General features: G+C 39.5%; 3 protein-coding genes and 1 long non-coding RNA gene across 6 annotated transcripts in view; 3 read left to right on the forward strand and 1 right to left on the reverse strand.

The window, feature by feature from the left end:
• Positions 1-25,599, reverse strand: part of LOC113019114 (cerebellin-1) — an 81,334-nt gene extending 55,735 nt beyond the window's left edge. Inside the window, exons 1-2 of one of the 2 annotated variants that reach the window (XM_080298508.1) lie at positions 25,470-25,599; positions 23,855-24,468 (exon numbers count right to left, since the gene is read on the reverse strand). In XM_080298508.1, coding sequence (XP_080154634.1) covers positions 23,855-24,160 — 306 coding nt within the window. In that variant the 5' untranslated portion in view covers positions 24,161-24,468; positions 25,470-25,599. Of the gene's footprint in view, positions 1-23,854; positions 24,469-25,385 lie in introns of both variants that reach the window. The other variant, XM_026162638.2, reaches the window with a different exon arrangement.
• Positions 181-7,510, forward strand: LOC145425466 (uncharacterized). The gene is made up of 5 exons (XR_013906155.1): positions 181-1,198; positions 2,152-2,183; positions 3,309-3,335; positions 6,315-7,188; positions 7,409-7,510. It is a non-coding gene; the product is annotated as an uncharacterized LOC145425466 (long non-coding RNA).
• On the forward strand, positions 7,950-14,655 carry LOC145426258 (uncharacterized). Its single transcript, XM_080299863.1, has 3 exons — positions 7,950-8,322; positions 11,845-14,237; positions 14,398-14,655. Exons 1-3 carry the CDS (start codon positions 7,950-7,952, stop codon positions 14,506-14,508), a joined length of 2,877 nt encoding a protein of 958 aa, XP_080155989.1. The 3' UTR covers positions 14,509-14,655.
• Positions 14,942-18,950, forward strand: LOC145425464 (uncharacterized). Of its 2 annotated transcripts, none has more exons than XM_080298506.1 (6): positions 14,942-16,183; positions 16,368-16,504; positions 16,594-16,816; positions 16,935-17,464; positions 17,619-17,755; positions 17,842-18,950. In XM_080298506.1, exons 4-6 carry the CDS (start codon positions 17,012-17,014, stop codon positions 18,428-18,430), a joined length of 1,179 nt encoding a protein of 392 aa, XP_080154632.1. In that variant the 5' UTR covers positions 14,942-16,183; positions 16,368-16,504; positions 16,594-16,816; positions 16,935-17,011; the 3' UTR covers positions 18,431-18,950. The 2 variants fall into 2 exon arrangements, with proteins under 2 accessions (XP_080154632.1, XP_080154633.1); XM_080298507.1 differs by having other exon boundaries at positions 16,594-16,782.
• Positions 25,600-26,791: the final 1,192 nt, after the last annotated feature.

Raw genomic sequence — 26,791 nt, forward strand, 5'->3', positions numbered from 1 at the left:
ATTTTACCGCCTCTGACCGAACACGGGAGAAAGAGTCACGTGTGTGCAGGTCTTGTGGGTTAATTAAGACAAAGGAGGGGGGGAGAAACTGAGGATTAAACATAGGCTATGTCCCCACATACACTGGTATTTTTGAAAACGGAGATTTTCCGTTTCTGTTTTAAAAAACAATCCCGTCCACACATAAAGGCAGAAATGAAGGAGAACGCTGCTAGGAACATGCCAAAGCAGCAGGTGGCGCTATATTCCTAACCGTGTAGAAATGTTGGCCAATCAGAAGTCTAGAAGCCTCGGTGGGAAATGGTAAACAAAGATGGGGCATAGAAGCAGAACCGAGTCATATCTGTGGGGGGACAGTAACTGTGTGCGCATATGTAAGCATTTAAACACTGCAGAGAGAACAATTAACAGTAACCGTATTGTAGAAATGCATTTCACCGAAACAATAACGTGGCGCACAGTGTGACGTCAAAAAAGGCGCTGCGTTTTCTCCGTTTCCCTGTCCACACATAAATGCAAAAACGGAGTTTTCGAAAATATTCTGGCAAGCGTTTTTAGTTTTTCAGTGACCGAAAACGCCGTTTAAGTGTGGACGAAAGGTGCAAACGCATAGAAAAATCTCCATTTTCAAAAGTACCTGTGTACGTGTGGACATAGCCCAAGAATAATAAGAACTCCTAATATGTAGACTTTAATTTTTAAGAACTGTTTAACAAAGGCTTGTTTGTGCCAACCTAAATCTGCAGCACAGTTTAAATTCTCACTTTGTGGGAAATTAATGAAATAAACAACAGCCCACCTTCACATAAATAAAATATGGCAGTATATTATTATTAGTATGGTACATAGATATTTATTTTAAAACTACAGCATATTTACTATGATACTATGTGCAGTTGGTAATATTTTAGGAAGTAGAATTTGAATGCAGACCACCTCAAATATTAAAGCCTTAAAAATATGTCGTGCAGTTTTTCATGTATGAGTGTTTTGCAATCTTAAATGAGATGTAGACCAAAGAAAACAGAGGAGAGTTGTTGTTTGTATTCCAGCTGTAGTAAACAAAGAAGTTTAGTGAATCTTTTTGACAACAGAGAGTGATGCAGTATTGATGCTGATTTGAGTTTTCTGATCCTGTATTTTTGTTCTTTGTCTTTTGTTACACAGAGTGAAATAAAGCTTGGTTTTGCCTTTGCTGGTAAGTAAACCGTGATTGTAACTGAAGCAATATGAAATTGGGATTGTGTAACATTTTTAGCAATTTACATACAATAGTTTGGCTTTTTGTGATATCTTGCCATTTGCTCATGGGCAAAAACACATTTAGGATTTATAAGCAGTAAAGGCCCCCCCCCCCCCCTAGATCTCTGAGTGTCCCTAAAAATGTCCCTGAAGTTTAATAGGCCATTTATGTCTAATTTTAAAGGCTTATCAAAGCATTTCTGTAGTAATTATTGTTTTTATTACACATGTTAAGGCCATTTGAGACTCTGCAATTAAATTTTGCCCTCTTTAGACTAAAGTGAGTTCATTTTGTCTGAGGTACAGTGCTGGGAAAAGTCTTTCTTCCTTGCAGATTTATTTTGTTCATGCTTTTTTGTCACATGTTTCAAATCATCTAACAGGGATGATTTGAATAAATACAAAAAAGCATTTTAAAGTGATGATTTCACGTATGAAGCAGAGAAAACCAAACCAGAGCTATCTGTTCTAATGTGAGAACATGCTGGTCTCTAATACCCAGCTGTGGAAGCCCTGATACGAAGAACTACCATCAAGCATTTATAGTATCAAGTATTATTTGTGATTGTTGCACGCTTTGAAACTGTGATGTTATCATTTGATCAAGTGTGCAGTGCGAGCAAATCATTGCTTGTGGTATCTGCTGTGTTATGTAATAGCACCAAAGTATTAGAGCTTTACGTTCATGAGGAATTTCTGTGGAATTGCAGATGGATAAAACGACACATCACCTTAATAAAGACAGAAATCTTTAATAAGGTGCAGAAAGAGAAGATGGGGTGTTTATAGTAAAGCTGTTGTAAACAAAGAATTTAACAGATTTTTTTTCCCACTACAGATTGTGATGCAGTATTGACTCTGATGCTGATTTCAGTTGTCTGATTCTGTATTTTTGTTCTTTTGTTACAGAGTGAAACAGAACTTCGGTTTTGCCTTTGCTGGTAAGTAAGCAGCAATTGTAACTGCAGTAATATGACATTGTCACTGTGTAACATGTTTAGCAACTTACCTAACGTAGTTTGGTTTTTGTGACATTACCATTTACTGATGGGCAAAAACAAATGGTCAGAATTTATACCTTGTAGCAGCAAAGGCCCCACACATGACCTCTGACTGTCCCTGAAGTTTAACAGGCCATTTGTGTCTGATTTTTATGTTTGAACACAAACAACTGTTTTTATACAGTTGTTCATGTTCTCCGTTTGTTTATGGATTTACCTAGCAGACATAACTATGAACGCATTTTAGGTGAGTTAGTGTAAGTGGTAGCTTAAACACTTAAGAGCACCACAGTTGTTGATTTATATCTTCACTCATATTCTGCTTATGTATTACATTAAAGTCAGACCACTATAGAAGTATTTTTGCCTGAGTGAACAGAAGTGGTACGTTAAACATTTAAGCAATAATAAAAGACTAAGAGAACCAGAGTTGTGAGTAGGCAATGTTGTGTATGTTAAAGCCTGTGTGTAATTTATGTACACTAAGTTTAAATCAGTTTCTTAATAAGTTGCTTGATACAATGTGTTTGAAAATTATATATAAAAGGGAAATATTGAAAAATACAAAAAGATTCCTGCCAACAGGTACAATGGAAGGACTTTTTATTATAATTTTTAAGAAATTAATTGCAAAAATGGCGTGCCACTGTTGTTACTATAACATGTCAGAATTTACATGTATTTTAGGATTTACATATTCAGATCAGAACTAAAACCTAATGAGGTTTTCCGTTGATTCTAACAGTTGTGGTTTTTCCACACTTTATTAAGCACTGACTTGTGATAGAAAATGATGGAGCTAAAAAGCCATAATCTGTACCAACAAATATTGGTGCCTCTTCTTTGCACTTCTGTAGTATGCATGCCTTTATTACACATGTTATCGTCATGTGAGACTCTGTAACTAAAGTTTGTCCTCTTTAGACTACAGTGAGTTCATAAAGGCTTGAAGAAATTGAGGATCTTACTAGTTATTTCATGTCACAGTAAATTGGATTGTGTGTGAAGAGGTTCAACAGTGTAAGTCATTAAACAGTGATCTGATGTGTTGTTTCCTTTCTCTAGGATACTGATCTGATCGTCGCAAGTCTGGTAAGTATAGGTTTTGTCTGCAGTACAGTGCTGAGAAAGGTCTTTCTTCCTTGCAGATTTATTTTGTTTATGCTTTTTTTCACATGTTTCAAATCATCTAACAAGGATGACCTGGATAAATACAAAAAGCAGTTTTAAAGTGATGATTTCATTTTTGAACCAGAACAACCTGGTCTAATGTAAAAACATATTGGTCTCTAATACCCAGCTGTGGATGCCCTGATAGCAACAATTACCATCAAGCATTTACAGTAACTGGTAATGACTGGTTTACATCACTGGTTGATTTTGGTCCACTATAATTTCAGAATTGTCTTAATTAGATCCAAACAGGACAGGCAAAAAAAGAAAAGAAAAAAGTCTTAATTAAGGCCCAATATAGGGTTTTCAAGTCATACCAAGTACCACGGTGGTTAGCACTGTTGCCGCACAGCAAGAAGGTCCTGAGTTTAATTCCAACATCAGGCTGGGGTCTTTCTGTGTGGAGTTTGCATGTTCTCCCGGTGTTTGCGTGGGTTCCCTCCGGGTACTCCGACTTCCTCCCACCGTCCAAAGACATGCAGCTTGTGGGGATAGGTTAATTGAATAATCCAAATTGTCACTAGGTGTGTATCTGCGAATGAATGTGAGTGCGAATGGTTGTCTGTCCCTGTGTGTTGGCCCTGCGACAGACTGGCGACCTGTCCAGGATGTACCCTGCCTCTCGCCCTATGACAGGTGGGATAGGCTCCAGTGCCCCCTGAAAAGGATAAGCGGAAGCGAATGGATGGATGGATGGATGGATGGATAGGGTTTTCAAGTCATACCAAGTATCTTAATTTCATTAAAGTCCAGACTGATTCGTTTACACCAAGTGTTTTGTTTCATTCATTCAATTGGACTTGCTTGTGTGCTTCAGATCCTAAGTGTGATTAAACTTAAGCCCAGGACCTGATGAGTTGATGTAGGTCCTGAAGTAGTAAAGGAACTCTGGGACATCACAGTAACAGCACCATGTTTGACTTTAATGCTGGTGTTTTTCTCTCACTATAGATGATTCAGTTTAGTGCAGTTAGTCAGCACAGCTCTTGGTTATCATCGAGATATTATTAGGCAACTTGTTGTAGCTGAACAGGCAAAAACGTCTGGGAGGGTTTCTGTTTTCTGGGGTCTCCAGATCCTTAGAAATCTCTTTGTAAACCTTTACAGAACTATATGTGTTTGTTTCACATTAGAGCAGCTCACGACTAGCAGTTTAGGGACAATTAAATATTCACATAGGGCAGGGGTCTCAAACTCCACTCTTCAAGGGCCGGTGTCCTGAAGCTTTTCCACGTGTCCCTGTTACAAAACACCTGAATAACATTTGTAGGTCATTAGTGAGAGTATAGAATTTGACTGTGTTGAAGTGGCATCCCCGAAGACTGTTCAAATTTAAGTAATTTAAGTGTTTGGAAAAATGTACTTCTAAAAGTACTTTCATTGCATCATGTTCATTCACTCATGAGCTGCTATAACATGAATCAAATGGCTGAATTACCACCTCAGCATGCAGTCACATTCTGTAGAGTTTTGCTAATGACCTACTAATGTTATTCAGGTGTGTTGCAACAGGGACACATAGAAAAGTTTCTGGACACCAGGCCTTAACGACCAGAGTTTGAGACCACTGGTGGTAGGGCATGGTGGATTTCAAAAGCTTCTTCCCTTAAATCACTGCCTAAAAACTGCTTTTTGTAATTTGTCATAATGACTTGCAAAATATAGGTGGGATGAAAACATAAACATAAGACATTTTATAGTGGCCTGATATTTTTATCAAGGCTGTTTTTTGAAAATAATCCTGCCCTAATTTACAAAAGATGAACTGTCTGAAAGTCATGTTTGTTTGTTTGTTTGTTTGTTTAAGAAATGTGGGAATCTCCAGCAAAGATCTTACATGCAACAGCTCAGATACAGCACTCACTTCTGTTCTTTTTATCATGAAATGATCTACAAAGAAATGATCATCATACTAAATTTTGCTAATTAGGCCTTTATATCAGCTATGATAAGTTTATTATAGATTTAGTGTAGTGCTTATTGCTGTGTATCAAACATGCCCCAAATGTGACTGAAATATGTAGAAACTGCTGTGTAGAAACTAGCTGTCTCCAAATTTCTCATTTTGCCAAAATTCATACAGAGTGACCTGAAACTGTGCTGTAACCTCAGTGTGTTGGTTTTGTTGGACCATATAATATTTACAGTAAGTTACTGTAGCAGCACGTCTTGGTTTGAGTTTATTGTTTTAATAGAATGTAAAAATGTCCTTATAACAGTTCCACCATCATTTGTTAAACATTGTCATTCTGTTCAGTCCAATAATTTACTGTAGAAGTCTTTAGTATTTAAAGCCCTACATGTATTGTATTTTTGAGATTATAAGGCATAATGTCAATAAACAAGCCTGTTTTTAAGGCAGATTAAGCCAAACAAACAGTCAGATAAGTCAAACTTTATTCAAGTCATTCACAAACAACTCTCAACACTGTTCAGTTGTAACACATAAAATACAGAACAATACACTCTTTCAGTTCATTCCTCATCCACAAATCCATCAAACTCTTCATGGGTTGATCAGTTTGAAATCTGCTTCTTAAGCATGTCTCTTAGCACGTGCCAGGTCCTTGTACACACACCATAATGTTATGTTGAAGCACCGTACGAATTACTCTGCGAGGGTCCTGACTATGGTAGCCATAATGCTCTGACAATACATCAAGCAGCACAGCTTTGTAGCTTACGAAGTCTTACTAAAATATTTCACAGAATTTTGAGCGCTGTGTACCACAGAAATCCCGTTTGAGGTCAGTAAGCATAACCAGAATCGATACGCTAGGCACATTGTATGTTTTTGAGATAATGACAGGATTTTAGGTATGCCATATAGTCTGAAGAATATGGTAAATCCAAGCATGTTGGAAATATGACTAATTCCATGCCTTTTGTGTCTTACAGGTGACCTGCTGCAGAAGATCCTCTCTCTCTCTCTATCATTATAAGCAATTCTGTCTATCCTATCACTCTCCCAACTCTATCTAATTTGAAAGCCATTCTATCTTGTATCCCTCTATCCCTACTGCTCTATCTAATTTGAAAGCCATTCTATCTTGTATCCCTCTATCCCTACTGCTCTATCTAATTTGAAAGCCATTCTATCTTGTATCCCTCTATCCCTACTGCTCTATCTAATTTGAAAGCCATTCCATCTTGTATCCCTCTATCTCTACTGCTCTATCTAATTTGAGAATCCAAGTTTTGAGAATCCTTTCAGAATCCAATTTTCAGAAATCCAAGTTACCAGAACTTGATCTATCTGTTACAGAATTCTGAGAGATCTCTGCTCTCACTGCTCTTTCTTTCCTGTCTTTAAACTCTCTCACATTCAGTCATTTTGCTGGAAATTACAAGTTGAATATACAGTAGTAGAATTACAGTACAGTAGAACTTATAGTAGAAACTACTTACACAGCCCTACATTTGTCATTTTAATTTTGCATTAGACTTTAGTTTGGACTGCTAGTTTGGCTTACTTTGATCAATTGTATAAAATATCACCTTTTTATAAGTTTATTTGTAATAAGATAATCTGGTTATTTTGTAATACATACATTCAGATAAATAATAAATTAGATCCAGTCTGTTAGTCTGTTTCATTGGCTATAACATTTGACTGCAAGTTTATAGTACTATTATTTAAGGACAAACCCATTTTGTCACTCGGTGTAAGTATTCAGTTAGTATTGTCATCGAGAAGTGCCTGAGGACCCAGACTTCCTGTTTCCTGACTGCTGCAGAACATCCAGCTGAAGAAACCCCGTTTCTAAAAGAGGTACAATAAAACGCACCAAATTGTTTCCAGAGAACTTTGAATTTCCTTTATTTTTTGAGTTTGGAGTACAAATCAGCTTTTTAACATCTATTCATATATTCATAAAAACATTTTATAGTATAATAGTACATTTCTCAGATTTAACAGTAACTTGAGGAGTTATAAGTTTTTCTGTTTCAAGGTTCAGTTTTGTTTATATTTGTGTATAACCACATATAAGTTCCAGATTGTACTTCAGCAAAATGCCAAGAAAAAGTCAAAGGTCGCAGTCCCAGAAGCTTAGATGGCAAAAGCAGAAAGAACAGGTGAATGTTTCTCAGAGCAGTGAGCAGGTAAAGGTGTGTGTTTCAACTTTTCCCAGCACAGAAGTGCAGAGCAGTGTTCAGACAGCCACAGTGTCTTATGCAGATGTGGTAAAGAGAAGTGTTCCCTCAGTGTCTGTCCCAGAGCCTGAAGTTATGCAGGTAATCCAGACTGAACCCCAGCTAACTGTACAAACACAGCATGATGGAGAGACAGCCACAGTGTCTTATGCAGATGTGGTAAAGAAAGGTGTTCCCTCAGTGTCTGTCCCAGAGCCTGAAGTTATGCAGGTAATCCAGACTGAACCCCAGCTAACTGCACAAACACAGCATGATGGACAAGCTCCAGGACAGTCTCATGTACAGGTTACAAACAGTGAAAGTCCACGAGTGAGTAGCGTCTGTGCTTCCCGAAGCCAGGCTTCTCCTAGGTATGGAAAGTACCGGAATCAGCAATGCATGGCTAACAGTTTGGTTTTCCTGTCATTCTTACACGAGGATGAATTTATTACCAGAGCAGATCTAAACCGTGTGTTGGACAAAGGCCATGCCGTCTATTCAGATGCCAGACTGAGGTTTGTGAACAGCGTGTTTCTAGCCTGCGATGAACTTCCCTCAGTGGTCACCAGCCGCAGACACGAGTATCAAGTCGACATGTCTCAGTTTGCTCATTACGGCACATTTGATGGTACAGATCACTTTCCGAGCCTTGAACAGGGATTACAGTGTTTGGCTTCAGACATTCGCTACGCTTTGCTAGTCATGGGAGGAACAGTCATCGCTGTTAGCAGGCTGACTTCAGGTGAATATGCATATTTTGACCCTCACCCACGTAAGTCTACTGGTATGCCATTGTCGCTAAGTGTAAGTGGTGGAACTGCAGTTATGTTGAAATTCACACGTCTTAATGACATGATTGACAGGATCAAACGTTTGTACAGAATGTTTAGCATCGCACCAAGCTGTACTTATGAGCTACAGCCCATCGAGTTTCACAGTGAAAACGCTGCTGACCAAAGAGATGCTAATCAAACCACCGAATACAGACAAACAGCTACAAGTGCACCAGCACCAGCTTTAAATGAACGTGTTCATGAATTAAACTCCGAAATATACACTGAGCAGACACGGAAACCTGTGACCAAAGATTTAACCAGTGAAGTAATGTCATCCAGAGTTGATTCTTCAAATGAGACAGCTGCTCCCGGAAAAAAACATCCTTCTGATTATTTTGAAAAGAAAACCTCTGCATCTTCTGTGAGAGAAACTCCGGTAACACCAGATTCTGTTCCTCAGAATGATTCAAACAGTGCCTCCAGTTCAACTAAGATAACAGAGGAACTCTCAGATAAACTGCTGAAACGTAATAAACAGGAAAGGCAAAAAATGAGGAGAAGATTATTAGCCCAACAAAAGCTACCACAACGAAAGGAAAATCAGAAGACGAAAGAAAGGCAGATGTACAGGTTTGATGAAAGCTTCAAGACAAAGAAAAAAAACTCAACTAAGAAGTGTAATGATCCTGATCACAGACATAAAAGGAGTCTGTACAAAAATGAGCTGTATAAATTAAATGCTACCTATAAGGAGAAACACAGAGAACATTTGAGAAAGATGTATAGAGAAAGTGCTAAAATTAGAGAGAGAAAAAGAGAACGTGTCATAAGGACATATAGAGACAATCCCCTATTCAGAGAAAAGCAGAAGGAACGTATAACAAGAACGTATAGAGAGTCTCCCATATTCAGAGAAAAGCAGAAGGAACGTGTAACAAGAACATATAGAGAGTCTCCCATATTCAGAGATAAGCAGAAAGAGCGTATAAGAAGAATATACAGAACTTGTGCTGAATTCAGAGAAAAACATAAAGCTTACATGAGGTCATATGTATATAACCTATATAAAGAAAGTGAAGAATTTAAAAAGAAAAAACTATCTTACATGACTAAGCGTTATGGAGAAGAGAGACGATTTCAGCAACAACACAAGGACAATATGAGAGAACGAATGAGAGTAAAATATTGGAATGGTTTTTCTTTCAGACAGATGCATAATATCAGATGTGCAATGAATATAAAACGGAAATATCGCCAGATGCATCGACCAGCTGAGACTTTACAGTGTCATCCAGAGAACACTTTAATGAATGAGGCCATATCTCGTTTCAGATCAAACATTAAGTCAGCACCATCTTATGTTTGTACTGTTTGTCTAAAAGCTTCTTTTCCTAATCAGGTGAAAATCTGTAAAAGACAAAATTACTCAAAACACCAGACTGTAGCTCAGCAGTGTCTAACTGGTAAATATGTTCATGTGTGTGATGAAGCATGTCATGATCACTGCAGCTTTCCTGTTGAGAGAAAAAAAGAGTATATCTGTCACACATGTCACAGTTCCCTCAAAAGTGGATGCATGCCCAGGCTTGCTGCTGTTAATGGTTTAGAACTGCAGGATATTCCAGCTGAACTTTGTGATCTCAACATTCTGGAGAGACATCTGATTGCCAAATGCATACCATTTGCTAAGATTATTCCTCTTCCAAAGGGGAGACAGAGACTTATACGTGGTAATGTGGTATGTGTACCATCTGAGGTCCAACAAACAGTTGACAGTTTACCGAGGATCAGAAGCCAATCACAGATCATGAGGATAAAGCTGAAAAGACGACTGTGCCACAAAGGCCATCAGCTGTTCCAGACTGTCACCTGGTCTAAACTCATTCAAGCTCTGCGTAAACTGAAACAAATTCATCCACAGTACACAGATATTGTTATCAGAGATGATGCATTGCTTTGTGATCCAACGTTACCTGATGATGACAGCAGTGATGAAGCCAGCATGGCAAGTGATGATTATAATGAAGCAGATTTAATGGAAATTGACAACTATGAAAAAGATGCCCTTTTGTGCAAAAGTGAGTCTCAAAGTGACCAAGATATTAATATGCAATCCTGTGATGAACAACCAGAGGAACAAAATCCAGATGAACCAGAAAGTGATTTGAACAATGGAGGTTTTGCTCTAGAAAGTTGTCTGCAGCCTGTAGACATTTCAGAAGAGATTCTCTGTTTCACTGATAACACATATTGTGTGGCTCCTGCAGAAAGAAACAATCCTGTTAGCTTCTTCAGAACTCCTCATTTGGAAGCCATGGCATTTCCTGTGCAGTTTCCTACTGGTCAGAATACACTGGATGAAAAGAGACGTCTCAAGCTCACACCAAGTGCTTACTTCAAGTCAAGGCTTTTCAACATTGATGCAAGATTTGCTAAAGACACAAATTACTTGTTTTTCTCACAGTTTGTCACTGAAATACATTTGGCTAATTCCAGCATGACAATACAGCTAAGGAAAGGTAAAACTATGACCAAAGATGGACGCAAAATCACATCAGGAATGTTACAAAGTAAGACAGAAGTAGAGAAGCTGGTAAGAAATAAAGATGCAATCAGATTTATGCAGCCACTCAGAGGAACTCCAGCTTACTGGCAGAAAACTACCAGAGATCTATTCAGCATGGTTCGCCAAATAGGAACACCTCAGTTCTTTGTCACTTTCTCTGCTGCTGAGATGAGATGGCCTGAAGTGATTCAAGCAATAAAGAGACAGCAAGGTGAAGAGGTTGATTTTGAAGCCCTGGACTGGTCAGAAAAGTGTGAAATTCTAAGATCAAATCCAGTAACCACCATGCGAATGTTTGATAAACGTGTTGAGGCTTTGTTCAGAGATTTGCTTTTTTCTCCTGCACAGCCCCTTGGTGAGATCATTGATTACTTTTACAGAGTTGAGTTCCAGCACAGAGGTAGTCCACATATACACATGTTGCTGTGGATTCGAGAAAAGGTAGAAGCAGATGTGGATGATGACCAAACTGTCTGTGACTTTGTGGACAGATACATCTCAGCTCAACTCCCTGATCCAGAAAAACAACCTGAACTGCACAAAAAAGTCACTGAGCTACAAAAGCACAGCAAAAACCACACAAAGACATGCTTTAAGAGTGTGAACTCTGGTTGTAGATTTGGGTTTCCCAAACCACCAGCCACAAGAACAATGATTGTGAGACAGGATGAGGATTCAGACACTGAAGCTGCAAAAGCCAAACTCAGACCTTTGTTGAACCTGCTGAAGGAACCTGAAGCTGCTTCCCTCACCATAGAGCAGATTCTGTCACGATGCAACTTAACAATGAATGAGTATGAACAATGCCTCCAAGACATAAACAAGAAAACAGCTCTGATTCTGAAACGTGACCCAAATGAGTGTTGGATCAACAATTACAACCCAGACCTGCTTGAAGCCTGGAACTCTAATTTACATGTCTCATTCATTTTGAATGCCTATTCATGTATAGAATACCTCTGTAAATATATAACAAAGAAAGAATCTGGCCTCTCTGAATACCTGAAGACAGTTATTGACAACTCTGATAAGAACACCGTCAATGAATGTGATGAAATGAGAGCTGTGATGCAGGCTTACTCAAAAAAGAGAGAAATCAGCGCACAGGAGTGTGTGACTCGAGTCTGTGGCCTAAAAATGAAAAAATGTTCCCGCAGTGTTGTATTTGTACCAACAGATGATAACCCAGTAAAAATGAGTCGGCCCATGAGCTTCCTGGAAAGCACAACACACGACAGTTGTAATATTTGGATGACAAGTTTGAGTGATAAATACAAATGCAGACCTGAGACCCCAGAATATGAGGAAATGTCACTGGCTGATTTTGCTGCCTTGTGCAGGTTGGTGAGTGGTCCAAATGAAGGAAAAGATGTGCTTCCTCTTCTAAACCAGCTTGGATTTGTACAAAGGCGAAAGAATGATAAACCAGCTATAATCAGATATTACCACTGTTCACAGGAAAAAGATCCTGAGCAATATTGTGGTCGACTGTTGAGACTTTACCTTCCACACAGATCAGAGCAGGAACTGAAACCACAAGGGTTCCAAACCTATCAGTCCTTCTACAACTCAGGTTTTGTACGACTTCCATGTTCAGACCACAGTGAGTCTGTGAAAAGGGTTGTGAAAAGAAATAAAGACAAGTATGAGAAGAACTCTGAGGATATTGAGAGTGCACTGGAAGAGTTTGAACAAAATAGGGATGTTGTGATTGATGAATGGTGTAATCTTGCTCCTGAATCTGAAGTTGTGAGGCTGCAATGCGATGAGAATCTTCCTGAGAGACATTCTGATGATGAGAACGAACAGGAGAATGTCCCTGACTACAGTCGTCAGTCTGATGCTGTAACAAAGATCAGAGCCGTCAGAGAACAACCTGCAGTAGATCCAGCCGTGGTACGTGTAATGTATCAGAATCTGAACCAGAAGCAGGCCTGCGTGTTCTATGCCATAAGAGACTGGTGTATTCAGCGAGTTTGTGGTTTGAACCCAGATCCATTTTTCTTCTATATCAACGGTGGTGCAGGAACTGGAAAGTCACATCTGATTAAGTGTATTCATTCTGAAGCATCAAAGATCCTGAGCAGACTGCCTGCTAATGCAGAAGAAGCTGACATATCAAATCCAACTGTTTTACTGACTTCATTTACCGGTACAGCAGCTTTTTCTATCAGTGGCTCTACGTTACATTCTCTACTGAAACTACCCAGGAGTCTGAAACCACCCATTCAAGGACTTGGTAACCAACTGGATGAAGTCAGATCTGAGCTGATGAATGCTGAAATTATTGTTATTGATGAGATTTCAATGGTTTCAAAACCCCTTTTTGCTTATGTGGATGCAAGACTGAAACAAATCAAAGGCACTCAGAGACCTTTTGGTGGAATGTCAGTTTTAGCTGTTGGAGATTTTTACCAGCTGCCACCAGTGCGACAGTCTAAACCTCTCTGTGTTTACGATCCAGAACAGATTGACCTATGGCAGGAGCATTTTCAGATGATCACTCTAACCGAGATCATGCGTCAGAAAGATGATGTGGCCTTTGCAGAGATGCTGAACAGGATTAGAGTCAAAGAAAAGACAGATGAGCTTTCTCAGTGCGACAGAGATTTGTTGTCACAGGCTGTGACTGCACCAGAAGAATGTCCAACTGAGGTCTTACACATTTATGCCACCAACAAGAATGTGGAATCCCATAACACAGATACCCTGAAGAAGCTTCATTCAAACATCATAATCATCAATGCAGACGATTTCCAGAAGGATAAATGTACAGGCAGAATGGAACGAAGAGACAAACCATTTACAGGTGGGCGAAATGATTTACCTGACACTCTGAATGTTGCTGAAGGAGCTCGAGTCATGCTGACCAGAAACTTGGACACACTAAACGGTTTAGTCAACGGTGCTTTTGGCATACTGGTAAAGGTGGTGAGATCTGAAAATGATGGACACATAATTAAACTGGGGCTCAGGATGGACAACCGGCAGCCTATGAGACACAACCGCAGTGCTAATGCAGCATCTGATGATCTTGTTTACATTGAGAGAGCAGAGGAGAGTCTGAAGTTTAAAGGAGCGGTACGCAGACAGTTTCCTGTAAAGCTAGCATTCGCTTGCACAATTCACAAAACTCAGGGTCTTACAACACAGACAGCTGTAGTTTCAATGAAGAACATTTTTGAACCAGGTATGGCTTACGTTGCTCTCAGCAGGGTGACGTCTCTCAGTGGACTCTATTTGCAGGACTTGGATGAGAAAAAGATTTACGCCAATCCCGAGGTAACTGCAGCGCTCCAAACCATGAGACAAGCCAGTGTTGAGGAAATGATGCCTCTTCTTCAGGTCAGAGAAACAGCCAGCAGACTTGACACTCTTACACTGATCCATCACAATACGGAGGGTTTGCCATCTCACATCAGTGACATCAAGAGTCATCATGAAATATGTTTAGCAGATGTTTTGTGTCTCACTGAGTCTCACCTTCAAGGCTCCTTTGTTGCAGACAGTCTTCATTTGGACGGCTACACCATGTTCAAACGCAACAGACATGTGTCCTACACAAACTTTCCTCACATGGCCAGCAGAAGTGGTGGGGGAGTTGTTGTGTATTTGAGGAATCATTTTCAGGTTCAGGTAAAACAGTATCTGCATAATGTCACTGATCTTGAGTTTTTAGTGTTGAAGGTTCAGGCTCCATTCCCTGCACTCATTGCTGTTGTGTACAGACCCCCTGACTACAGTTTGACACCATTCATGCAAAACCTGGTAAGTCTTTTAGATTCACTTGAAATAATGGACTGTCACCCAATCATTGTGTGTGGAGATTTTAATGAGAACCAGTTGCAGAGTGGAAGAAAACAGATTCTGGAGCAGTTTCAGTCGAGAGGGTATTCACAGCTGATCACTTCTGCCACTACAGACAAGAACACCCTGCTTGACCTCATTTTTATTTCTCAGCCACAGAAATGTCTGTATTCAGGTGTTCTGAGATCATATTACAGTTACCACAACCCTGTCTTTTGTGTCCTGTCCTCGAGCCAATCATGAAGTCGTCTGGTGAGTTTTGAAACAATTACAGATCATGTTTGTTACAGAGTTTACTGATTGTAGAGCATGAAAAAGATTTTTCATTGAAAAAAGGGTCTTCCCTACTCTGTCTGTCAGAAGACCCTTTCTTATTGCAATGTTATTAATCATTTCACCAAATCATTGCTGAACTTCATGCAGAGCAGAGAACATCTGCTATCATGCACCTCTGATCTGAAATGTGCTGCAACATTTATTAAACCAACATCATTTCTTTTATTCTCATGTTTTAAATGACTAAATCTTTTTACTGTGACGTATGTAGCTCAACAAACGAGATCTTCCCCTCCAAGGGCTTGAAAATATGAAATAGTAAATAAATAAATCCCACATAAATGCAGGTATTTATTATGGCTCACATGAATAAATACAGACAATTATATTTTCTTGATTATAGTAGCTTTTGTAGAATCAAAAGTTTTTGTGATGAATGAGGTTTTGCTTATCATGTTTTACAGGTAAAAAATGTCAAAAGTTATAAACTATCTTTACGCTACCAGAGATGTCTATAATGATACATTATGTAGAGAAAAACATTAGTACAGCTTACAGAATATGTATAAAAACTGATTTAGAAGTAAATGGATAGTTTTCTGAAAGTTCCCGACTACAGTTTAACACCACCCACCCAGATCAGCCCCCAAGTGTCTATGTAATGCTGGTATGGTGTGTGAGTTTGACTTGGCCTTTATCCGGGTGGGTTTGGGTTTGGGTGGATAAAGGCCAAGTCAGAATTCTCTGAGCAGCTGGAAAAAGCTGCTAATAAACAAAGACATCAAAAAGTGTGGGCTTTAGGTGTAGCCCCCGCTTTCTGATGCACTAATTAGACTTAGTAACCGACACCCCATACCAGCATTACATAGACACTTGGGGGCTGAGCTGGGTGGGTGGTGTTATAAGCACGTGTTTTGTTAGATATATTTTTTCAGACACCATCTTCATGAACTGCTGAGCCAAACCTGATCCATCAGTGCTGGACTGCACAGATAACTACATGCCACAAGGAGACTGCTGTGTTATGAATTGCCATACCAGTGTGTCTTCAATGGAGAAGATGACACACCCATCACCTGACCTCCTGCCTGATCTGGAGACCATCATCATGCTACCACACTACACACCTCTGAGACCATCAATGATGACTCATACTGAGGAAACTATTTCCTGTCAGAGATGCTCAGTGATCCTCAGAGCAGAGAGAGGTATCATTCTTTATCTTTGATAAAAAAAAATGTCAGTGTTTTTAATTCAATTAATTAATTAAAATCCTGTTTATTGCATAAATAATTCCACACTCAAATGATTATACTTGTTGACACTTTTTGAGTTTTAATTCACATTATGGATTACAAATCTATGCTTTTTCTACTCTGTCTCTCTGTGCAGGTATTGCTGTCTTCTGAGTTCTTCCGTGTCCCAACTGAGGCCTTCAAACCTCATTGCAGAGCTCATGTCTTTCCTCACCATCATGTGAGTGTGAGATTGCTCTGGATTCTGGTTATGTGGCCTGCAGCACCTATAAGGTATTTCAACATTGTTCATTGTATAACTTATTTGTAGTTTTTAGGGTTTCTACAGACAAAAAAAATGTTCCTTTTTCTGTATTTTTTAGAACAAGCTCGTCCAGTGTGCCTGCATTCCAGCTTCTTAGACTCTACGCAAGTGGACAGAGTATCAGTGTTTGGCCACTCTTACAGACACTGACTTCTGTCAATTCACTTCTACTGATCGGGCACCTCACTCCAGGAAGACAGAGGGCTGCAAGCCTGTCATCATTTCCAGTGTGGCTTTGTATTCTTGGGTTAGCATCAGATTTTTCCCACAAATATTCAAAGGTAACACTTGTTTTAAGCTTAGTTATTAAATCAAAAGTCTTCCCTTGTGTCATGTCTGTGAAGGTTCTCATGATGTCCTTTGATGTAGTCTCTCTCTTCACTTGCATACCCACTACAGAGGCAGTGGAGACTGTCAGAAAACGACTGCAAGAAGACAGCTCCTTGGAAGACAGGACCAACTTCACACCCGATCAGATGTGCACACTGTTAGACCTCTGCCTCACCACTACATATTTCAAATACAACGAGGGTTTCTACAGACAAAAACATGGCTGTGCCATGGGTTCCCCTGTGTCACCTGTTGTAGCCAACCTTTACATGGAGGAAGTGGAAAGGAAGGCTCTTGGCTCTTTCAAAGGAAGAGTACCCAGCCACTGGTACAGATATGTAGATGACACCTGGGTCAAAATCAAAAGGCAAGAAGTGGAATCCTTCACTGCGCACATTAACACCGTGGATAAAAACATCAAGTTCACCAGGGAAGACACAAAGGACGACTGTTTGCTTTTCCTGGACTGCGCTATGCACATTGAAGAGAACGGCAAACTCAACATCGAAGTTTACCGGAAGCCCACACACACGGACCAGTACCTCCTCTTTGACTCCCATCACCCTCTGGAACACAAACTTGGAGTAATTAGGACACATGTCAGTGTTTTTTAATTCAATTAATTAATTTAAATCCTGTTTATTGCATAAATAATTCCACACTCAAATGATTATACTTGTTGACACTTTTTGAGTTTTAATTCACATTATGGATTACAAATCTATGATTTTTCTACTCTGTCTCTCTGTGCAGGTATTGCTGTCTTCTGAGTTCTTCAGTGTTCCAACTGAGACATTCAAACCTCACTGCAGAGCTCATGTCTTTCCTCACCATCATGTGAGTGTGAGATTGCTCTGGATTCTGGTTATATGGCCTGCAGCACCTATAAGGTATTTCAATATTGTTCATTGTATAACTTATTTGTAGTTTTTAGGCCTTAACACAACTAAAATGTTCCTTTTTCTGTATTTTTTAGAATAAGCTCGTCCAGTGTGCCTGCATTCCAGCTTCACAGAAAAGAACATCAGACACCAGCGAGGGAGGATAAGAAAGACAGACACAACAACATTGTCATCCCCTATGTAGCCGGTGTATCAGAAAAACTCAGGAGAGTTTTCTCCAAATACGACATCCCAGTGTACTTCAGACCCAGTAACACACTCAGACAGAAACTGGTTCACCCGAAAGACAAAACTCCTAAACACAAACTTAACAATGTGGTGTACGCTGTACAGTGCAGCGAGGAATGCCCAGACTTCTACATCGGAGAGACCAAACAGCCACTTCACAAGCACATGGCACAACATAGAAGAGCCACCTCCACAGGACAAGACTCAGCAGTCCATCTGCATCTAAAGGACAAAGGTCAGTCTTTGAGGATGCCAATGTTCACATTTTGGACAGATGGAGGAGTGAAAGAAGCCATTTACGTCCACTGTGAGCGACCATCTTTAAACAGAGGCGGTGGTTTACGACACCAACTGTCTGCCATCTATAATCCAGTTTTGAGTTCCCTCCCCAGACACCGTAACGTCCACTCACATCCTGGGAGTGGGCGTGGGTGATTTCCTGACCTCGGGAAATCACATGATAGGGTGGGGCCAGGTTTCACAATGAGCTCACCCGAAACCCTGGCTGATTGGGACCCACACCCACTTTCACACCTTGGCTCATGTGATTAGGTAGAGGATCATCAGGGGGTTCTTTGTCCCTCTTTGGGGGGAAACTCCCACTGGGTTTAAATCTGGGACTCTCCACCATTGACCCTTAGAACTGAAGAAGCTTCTCGGATGAGAGGTGAAACGTCTTCAAGGAACTCAAAGAAGTCCAGACGCTTTTCTTTCCAAGCTCCTTAGACTTCACTTGTGTTAATTACATTTTATTTGTTGTTGTTTTCTTTTAGATTTATATGCACTGATTGGATGTGGTGGAGCTTTGTTAACCGTGTGGAAAACATCTGTTTGTGATGATATTTACAATGAGGCTTTAAGGTGACAGTTTCCATGTAATTTCAATCCTCTTACTAAGCAAAAACATGTTTGCAATTAACATATTTTTTCAGTTTTGTCTTTTGGATTTATGGTTAACATTCCTCTGTGACAGCAAATACTAAACTGGTCCAAGTAACCAGCATATCATTGGTCAAAGGCAAAAAGGACCACATGTCACACTAGCAATGAATTTTTGACTGTGTTTGTGTTAGTATAGAGTAGGTCTAACAGTGGTTTTCCACATCTGCTCTAATATATATAGATAATGGGTCAGACATATAAAGTCATTTTGAAAAGTTCATAAAGGTCATTTATATGTGTTCCTCTTTATCATTTTATATCAGGTCACACAGCTGACTTGAGTTTTGATCAGAGTAGAACCATAACATTCATGCTAATGGTTCTACTGTTTACAGTTACTTTATGATGGATTTCACCCTGGTCACAGCACTATGTGAAAAGCTGTTAGAGGTAAAGTTAAGCCAATTAATACATCATCATAAGTCACTCTCTAACGCAGGGCAGTGATTATTATTCACCATATTTATCATCGAATCATCTTGTGCACTTATTAACTAAATGTTGTTTGTTTGTTTTTTTTGTTTGTTTGTTTGGGGTTTTTTTGTTGCCATTTTTACCTTTCACCAACTGTGTAAATTCTGCAATTTTACCTTGGTTTTGTTTCACATCAGTTTATCTGCTGGCTGGTATTCCTGTCTTCCTTCTCTCACCCCAACCGGTTGCAGCAGATGGCCGCCCCTCCCTGAGCCTGGTTCTGCTGGAGGTTTCTTCCTGTTAAAAGGGAGTTTTTCCTTCCCACTGTCGCCAAAGTGCTTGCTCATAGGGGGTCATATGTCATATGATTGTTGGGTTTTTCTCTGTATCTATTAAGGCGACTTTTGTTGTGATTTGTTGCTATATAAATTGAATTGAATTGGTTTTCTTTCTTTTCTAATGTTTCTGGTCATTTTTCACAGTTAAACAAGTAACTTTGAGGTTACGTCATCGTTTTCAGCTGTTATCTGTATACATTTTTTTCCTAATAATTACATTTCTGCAAAATTATAGCAGTTCTGGTAAGTTGTAATATTTCTGCCAAGTTATTAATTTTTTAATAAATTATTACATTTCTGCTAAGTTGTAGCTTCTGGTAAACTACAACATTTCTGCTGAATTGTTATGTTTCTTCTAAGTTATTGCATTTCTGCTAAGTTATTACATTTTTGCTAACTTGATGTTCTTCTGCAAAGTTATTAAAATTTCAACAACTTTTTAAACGCTGACTTTGATTTCTTCAGCTTCTTCAGCTATTTTCAACTATTTTCAGCAGACAGCTTCAGCTTTACAGTTTCCTCTAAGTGATTGCAGTTCTGCTAAGTTATTCCATTTTAGCAAAGTTCCTTTGCTTCTGCAAAGTTTTTACAATTTCTGCAACTTTTCAGCTTTTTCAGCTACTTTTTGCATACAGCTTCAGCTTTAAGCATCCACACTGCATTTTCGCAGGAAATGCAAATTTTTCTAGTTATTCTTCAAGTTGCTTCCGTACACTTTTCGCCGTAGAACTACTTCCACAATTTTCAGCCGATTTTCACCGTTCAAATTTTAAACTATTCTGCTATTTTTGCTCTTTCCGGCTATGACTTTTGCTATTTTTTGCTATTATACTTTTTAAAATATTAAGCTTTTTTCCTTTAATTTGTCCCATTGAAATGAATGGGAAACTTCAGCAATTCTGCTAAAATTTGCTTGTTTTTGAAACTTAACTACTTCCTCATACTTTCACCTAGAACAACCATTCAAATTTTAAAATGTTCACAAATTATTGGGCTATTCAGGTATGATTCAGCTTTTTCAAATCTTTTACTGTTTTACTTTTATGCCTCTTAAAGTTTTGAGTTGCAAAATTGTGATTTTTCACAAAATACATGTGTTGTTATGGTTGCTATGCTCTTGGCTTCCAGTGTGCCACTGAAGCTTTTGCAATTTTCACTTCATGTCCGAACAACTTCCTGCTACTTGCTCAATTTTCACTCAACTTCCACAAATTATACATCAAAACGTAGGTATTTTTGCTGGCTTTCAGAAAATGTCACCATCATTGTTGTGGGATTTATATAATTTTGGCAAATCTCCTCAGACTAACACAAGGTCAGAAAACTCTCCATATAAAGTCAATGGAGAGTTTGTTCAAAATCACCGCTGCATTTCTGTAATGAGAGGCATATTCGAATCGTCATATCTCCTTAACGAAGCAAAGTTAAGACATGAGGCTTGTCCCGGTATATCTTCAGACACTCGTGACGCTCACAATTCAAGAATTATTTTCTCACCTATTACCGTTCTGAAATGAGTTGGACTTGTTTGAGGGTAGGAAATTTGTCCTTCGCTCAGATTTCTTCAGATTTCAAACTGTGGAAATGAACCACTTTTTTCTCTCGTCATAACTTTTTGTTGGATTTCCACAGAGACCTGAAAATTTCCATGATTGTTCACCAAACCCTGCTGTCTCTTACGGTGAAAGAATGATATCGATACTCCAAATAGATTTAGAGTTAGAAAGCGTTGTTTGAGGGCAAGTCAAGGCAGTTTTTGCTTCGCTCTACTCAGTTATGGTGCATTAGAAGTCAAATATCTTTAATAATTCATATTTTAATGATAAATTGTAAACACTGGAAGATTCCCCCATGTCTTCTGAACAAAACGGTGTAAGAATGACCGCTCTAGCCCCTACGGTTAGGAAATTATTTTCATTTGTTTGAGGGGAGTCCTCACTATGAGAAATAGGCTGCAATAATCCTGTGCCTCTCTGTGCTGCGTGTGTAAAATGAGGCACATGTTTTGGCGGGAAAAAGTACACAGGCTCTCTGATTGGTGGATTCAAATTCAGCAGCTCCCAGGCTGACCTAGAAACTTACTTCTCTCTCCCTGTGCATTTTTTTGCTGATTTTTTCATTTAACAAGTATATTTGAGGGACCCTCAGCATGTTCAGCATTTTTTCAGCTGTCCATTTTGCTTTTCCAATTTTTCTGTTTAACTTATTACTATTGTGCTAAGTGGTGTGTGTGTGTGTGTGTGTGTGTGTGTGTGTGTGTGTGTGTGTGTGTGTGTGTGTGTGTGTGTGCGTGTGTGTGTGACAGAGAGAGAGAGAGAGAGAGAGAGACAGAGAGAGACAGAGAAAGCCTTTTAATGGGATGATCTCATTGTAAGATTCAAATTCAATATATTTAGGCTGAGGAATTCAAATCCACAAATCAGGGCCTACACAGCTTCCCAGGCAGCCAATCATATATGTGGGCTCAGGCATTCAAATTTGCATATTGGGGAATTCGTGGCTTCTAAGTCAACAAGTCATCCATGTCATATATCTCTAAAAATTCATATTTTAATGATAAATTGTCAACACTTGAAGATTCCCCAATCACTTCTGAACAAAACGGTGTAAGAATGACCTTTCTAGCCTCTACGGTTAGGAAATTATGGTCATTTGTTTGAGGGAAGTTGTCACTATGAGAAATAGACTGCAATAATCCAGTGTCTCTCTGTGCTGTGTGTGTAAACAGAAGCACCTGTTTTGGCGGGAAAAAGTACACAGCCACTCTGATTGGTGGATTCAAATTCAGCAGCTCCCAGGCTGCTTGACTGAGCTAGAAACTTACTTCTCTCACTCTGTGTGTGTGTGTGTGTGTGTGTGTGTGTGTGTGTGTGTGTGTGTGTGTGTGTGTGTGTGTGTGTGTGTGTGTGTGTGACAGAGAGAGAGAGAGAGAGAGACCAACTTTAGGGCAGCATCTCATTGTTGGAAAAACATATAATATATTTAGACTGGTTGACTGGCATAGACCCTCTGTGTGTCTCTCTCTCTGTGCATTTGTGTATACATATTTGATTTTATGTGTAATTGTTGGCTGTTCCTTCTTGTTTTTTAATTTATTTTTATTTCTTTTTTTTCCACATGTGAACAACAATTAGTTTTGAGGGAACTTAACCATATTCTGTTTTTTTTTTCATCTTGTCATTTAACTTTTCCAATATTTCTACTTCAGTTATTGCTATTCTGCTCAATCATAGTATTTGTTCTAAATCATTGTTATTATGCTATATTGTAGTATTTCTGCTAAATCATTGTATTTCTACTATATTATATTTTTCTTTCTAAATATAGCATTTCTGCTATATAATTGTATTTCTGCCAAATTATAATATTTGTGCTAAAACATAGTCTTAATTTAAAATTACAATATTCATAGGTCATCACAGTGTCTCTGGTAAATCACAATATTTCTGCTATGTTGTACTATTTTTCTAAATCATAGTGTTTCTGTAATGTTTAAGTATTTTTGGCTAAATATATTCTTTCTGTTATCTTATACTATTTCTCCTAAATTCTTGTATTTTTGAGAAGTTATCATGTTTCTGGTAAGTTACAATATTTCTGCTAAGTTCTGCTATGCTATTGTATTTCTGCCAAGTATTATGTTTCCTCTAAGATATTGCAGTTCTGCTAAATTATTACATTTTAGCAATGTTCCTTTGCTTCTGCAAAGTTTTTACAATTTCTGCAACTTTTCAGCTTTTTCAGCTACTTTTTGCATACAGCTTCAGCTTTAAGCATCCACACTGCATTTTCGCAGGAAATGCAAATTTTTCTAGTTTTGTTTACTGTCCTTCCTTGTCCTGTTGGCCATTCCCTAATCAGCTCTCAGTCTTTGTCACAGTGTCTATGCTTCCCCGCATGTTTCTCTGTGTTGACTGGACTTCTGTTTGACATTTTGGATATTTTTTTTAAAATAAAATACTAGCTTTCTGCCTGCAGTGTCCAGGATTTGGATCCTCTCCAGATTCAATACAAAATGAGGTCTATGTCCTTTGAAACATAAGTTTCTGTTGACCGTTTTTAGAGTGCAGCAGAAGGTGAAGCGTCATTTTTGGTTGAACTCGTGAAATTCAACCAAAACCTTAACTTGCACCACACCTTTCCAAAAACAAGCCATAAAACCCACCTGGTCAAAGTAGATGGTCATGGTTCGGTTGCTCATCTCTGAGGGTTCGTGGTTGGTGTTACGAATGGCCGAAAATGCCACCCGCCCAGTTCCTGACCTCACTGACATGCCCAGGGCATTACCTGACGGCTCCGCCGACGGGGTGGAGTCGCACACCACCAGACACTTTCCCTCCAACACGATCGGCTCCGTGTCATTCTGGCAGCTGACCTCGGAGGGCCCCCGGTGGACGAGCAGCAGCAGTCCAACGACAAAGACGGAGTGGGCATCAAGGTAGAGTGCAGGGGTAAATGACAGACAAGACATCTTTTTTTTCTTCGCGTTTCTACTGCAGAATGGTCACCACAGCTCTTTAGCGAGACTCTTCTTGGCGCGCACCTCACTTTACCAGCAGGGTCATAATTTCACCTGGAAAGAAAACATCAGCCAGGGCTTTGTCTCATCTCTTTGGAGATTAAACGATTCAGGGACTCCTCAGCTGGCTTACTACGACTGACAGGAAGTCCATAAATGCGCGGAATAAGTGGTGGCGTCCGGTCCCTCACACCAGGGCAGGAGTGGCCATCAGCCAAGTGTGCTGAGTCAGAAGTCCAGACTGGATTGAAGCTTCAGGCCTGCGAGTCAGTGACACAGTTATTCACATGAAAACATTGCACGAATCTCAATATGACTGGACGACCTGATCATCTTTAGTTTGCAAATAAACTTACTGGTGAACAATGGCAACAGCTGTTAAAAAACCTGAACCTTGGTGACTCCTGCCCCTAGTTTGCTTCAACAACCCATACTGTTGGAGAATCCACCATTTTTACATATGTTTAGCCCTTTAAAACAAGTTCATACATCAAAATATTAAGTATACAAAACCACTATGCTCGTTCTTGTTCTGCGTTTTAATAACAGAACATGACGACTGAAAACAGGCTGAAAACACAGCACGGTGCTGCTGGAGAAAAGTTGTGTGCCTCAGCACAGTTAAAATCTATCAAACCCGCACTGCTGTAAATGTAATAAAAAACCCATCCCGGTGCTCTGCCACATCACTGCTTAATTAAACGGTGAGAATATTAATAGAAAACCGCTTTATATTGAAGCAGAAAATAAATAGAAGTGATGAGGTAATGCTTTGGCCAGGAAGAGGCCCGCGTGAGCGACGCCAGCTGGACTCAGGAGGGGGTACAGCGGACTATCACAATCCCACCGCCGAGAGGCCATCTGTGGGTAAACACTCCCACTCATTCACCTCGTGCACCTTTCCAATTTAATCCCTGTCTCTCTCTTTGCACTTGCATTCCTTTACACAAACACGCTTACTATTAAAAAAGCCACTGTTTTAAGAAGCAAACACAAGAATTCAGACAGTACTTTGATAAATTATAAAAGAACCTTTTAGCATTTCCTTGTGTGACATTAGAGATGTTGCTCCGAAAAATCCTCAAAAGCATGGACAATAAGTGCAATGATAAAAAGTACAATCGCTCTAACGAGAGTGACCCTCAAAGAAAGAATCTGCAGATGCTCCATCACCCACCTTTCACGTCGTCAGCGTTGCTCCTGCAGCAACATACAGAAGCCAGCTTGGCTCAGTAAAGTTAGAGCTTCGTTTCACACTCACCTTCAGCTTTATCTCTCCTCCTCTCCCCCTCTCTCTCTCTCATTCTCTCTCTCTCACTACATCTCTGTTCCAGGGGACCCCTGCGTTCGAGCAGACGTTTAATCACATCACGAGCGTTGCCATCCTTCTGTTTTCACTGTTCCTCAAACCCACCCCCACTCTACCTTTTTCTCCCTCCTTCTCATCTAACCTCAGATATTACAGAAAATGCGCTGGGACTTAAAGGATTCATCACGAACTCACGCGTATCCCTGCTATAATTAAAAAATGTTTTTTTTTAATTAGTAAATGACTATTAATGGGTGATAGCGGGTACAAATAGCTTTTTTCCCCTTTTAAACATTCATCAATTTAGACAGGTATATCGCCATGGTAACTTATGCTGTGAACAGGGTATGTTTCGGATTAGAGATCAAGAGGTATGAAATCACCGCCTACTGATGGACCAGTGCTCCAGAAAATCACCATCCCTGAAGATTCCTCAGACTTCTGAGTGGGTGTAAATTTTTAACAGCATCTAAAGTGTTGATGTCTTCCCGATGAGCATCAGTAATAAACATTCATAGACACATCTTTATTCCCAACTTTACTGGTTTTATTTCCTTTATTGTTCCATAAATATCCTAAAACAGAGCAGGTACTTGCAGTACTTTTATGTAGTTGTTGATCTAATTCACTCAGAGAGTTACATTTATTCTTTACTCTCAGATCATTAAAGACACTCAAGCCTGCAGCTGAGAATAAAAAGTAAAACTTGCTCGACATTAATTTAATTACATACTTTACTGTAATCCATCAGACTGTGCTTTGTCCAAATGAGAGAGCTCTGTTAGAGAGATACGTTAATTTACACAGTTTGTATTTTTCCCTTTTGTTCCTGCCTTTCAAAAAGCTAAAATGTGTTAGCATAGTGGCGCTCTTCCAGTCTTTCTCACCAAAGTGTTTAAAGCGCTCACACATTCATTCTGTTTTTAATACTAAACTACTGCGCAGAGCTTTTCCTCGCACACACACCCACGCTGCAGCTTTGTCTTTCAGTCCGCATTGTGTGTTTAACCTCTACACCACCATTTGTGATTGGTCACATACTGACACCTGCTCAGTGGAAACACTGAGTTAACTTATCATGTTGATAACCAGCTTTGTGTGTCCGCTTATCCTGATTGTCAATGTTAGGTTCAGCACACTCGGGGTATTTTCCATTATCTGGATCTGCTCACTGTGATTCAGAACAGGGCCCAGGCCTAGTAAAATGAGCAGAGCAACAATTATAGGAGGGAGGAACAAAACCATAAAGATGCCGAGTACTTACGTCTGCTCAC

This window comes from Astatotilapia calliptera, chromosome 3 (assembly GCF_964374335.1).
Source record: "Astatotilapia calliptera chromosome 3, fAstCal68.1, whole genome shotgun sequence".
Taxonomy (NCBI): Eukaryota; Metazoa; Chordata; class Actinopteri; order Cichliformes; family Cichlidae; genus Astatotilapia; species Astatotilapia calliptera.

Excerpts from the sequence above, each read along its gene's own strand:
- LOC145426258 (XM_080299863.1), top strand. The coding sequence starts at position 7,950 with ATGGCTAACAGTTTGGTTTTCCTGTCATTCTTACACGAGGATGAATTT. Across the intron at positions 8,323-11,844 it reads ATATTTTGACCCTCACCCAC|AATACCTCTGTAAATATATA; the intron begins GTAAGTCTACTG and ends ATTCATGTATAG. Across the intron at positions 14,238-14,397 it reads AAATGATGCCTCTTCTTCAG|ACAGTCTTCATTTGGACGGC; the intron begins GTCAGAGAAACA and ends CCTTTGTTGCAG.
- LOC145425464 (XM_080298506.1), top strand. The coding sequence starts at position 17,012 with ATGTGCACACTGTTAGACCTCTGCCTCACCACTACATATTTCAAATAC. Across the intron at positions 17,465-17,618 it reads TTGGAGTAATTAGGACACAT|GTATTGCTGTCTTCTGAGTT; the intron begins GTCAGTGTTTTT and ends CTCTCTGTGCAG. Across the intron at positions 17,756-17,841 it reads TGGCCTGCAGCACCTATAAG|AATAAGCTCGTCCAGTGTGC; the intron begins GTATTTCAATAT and ends TGTATTTTTTAG.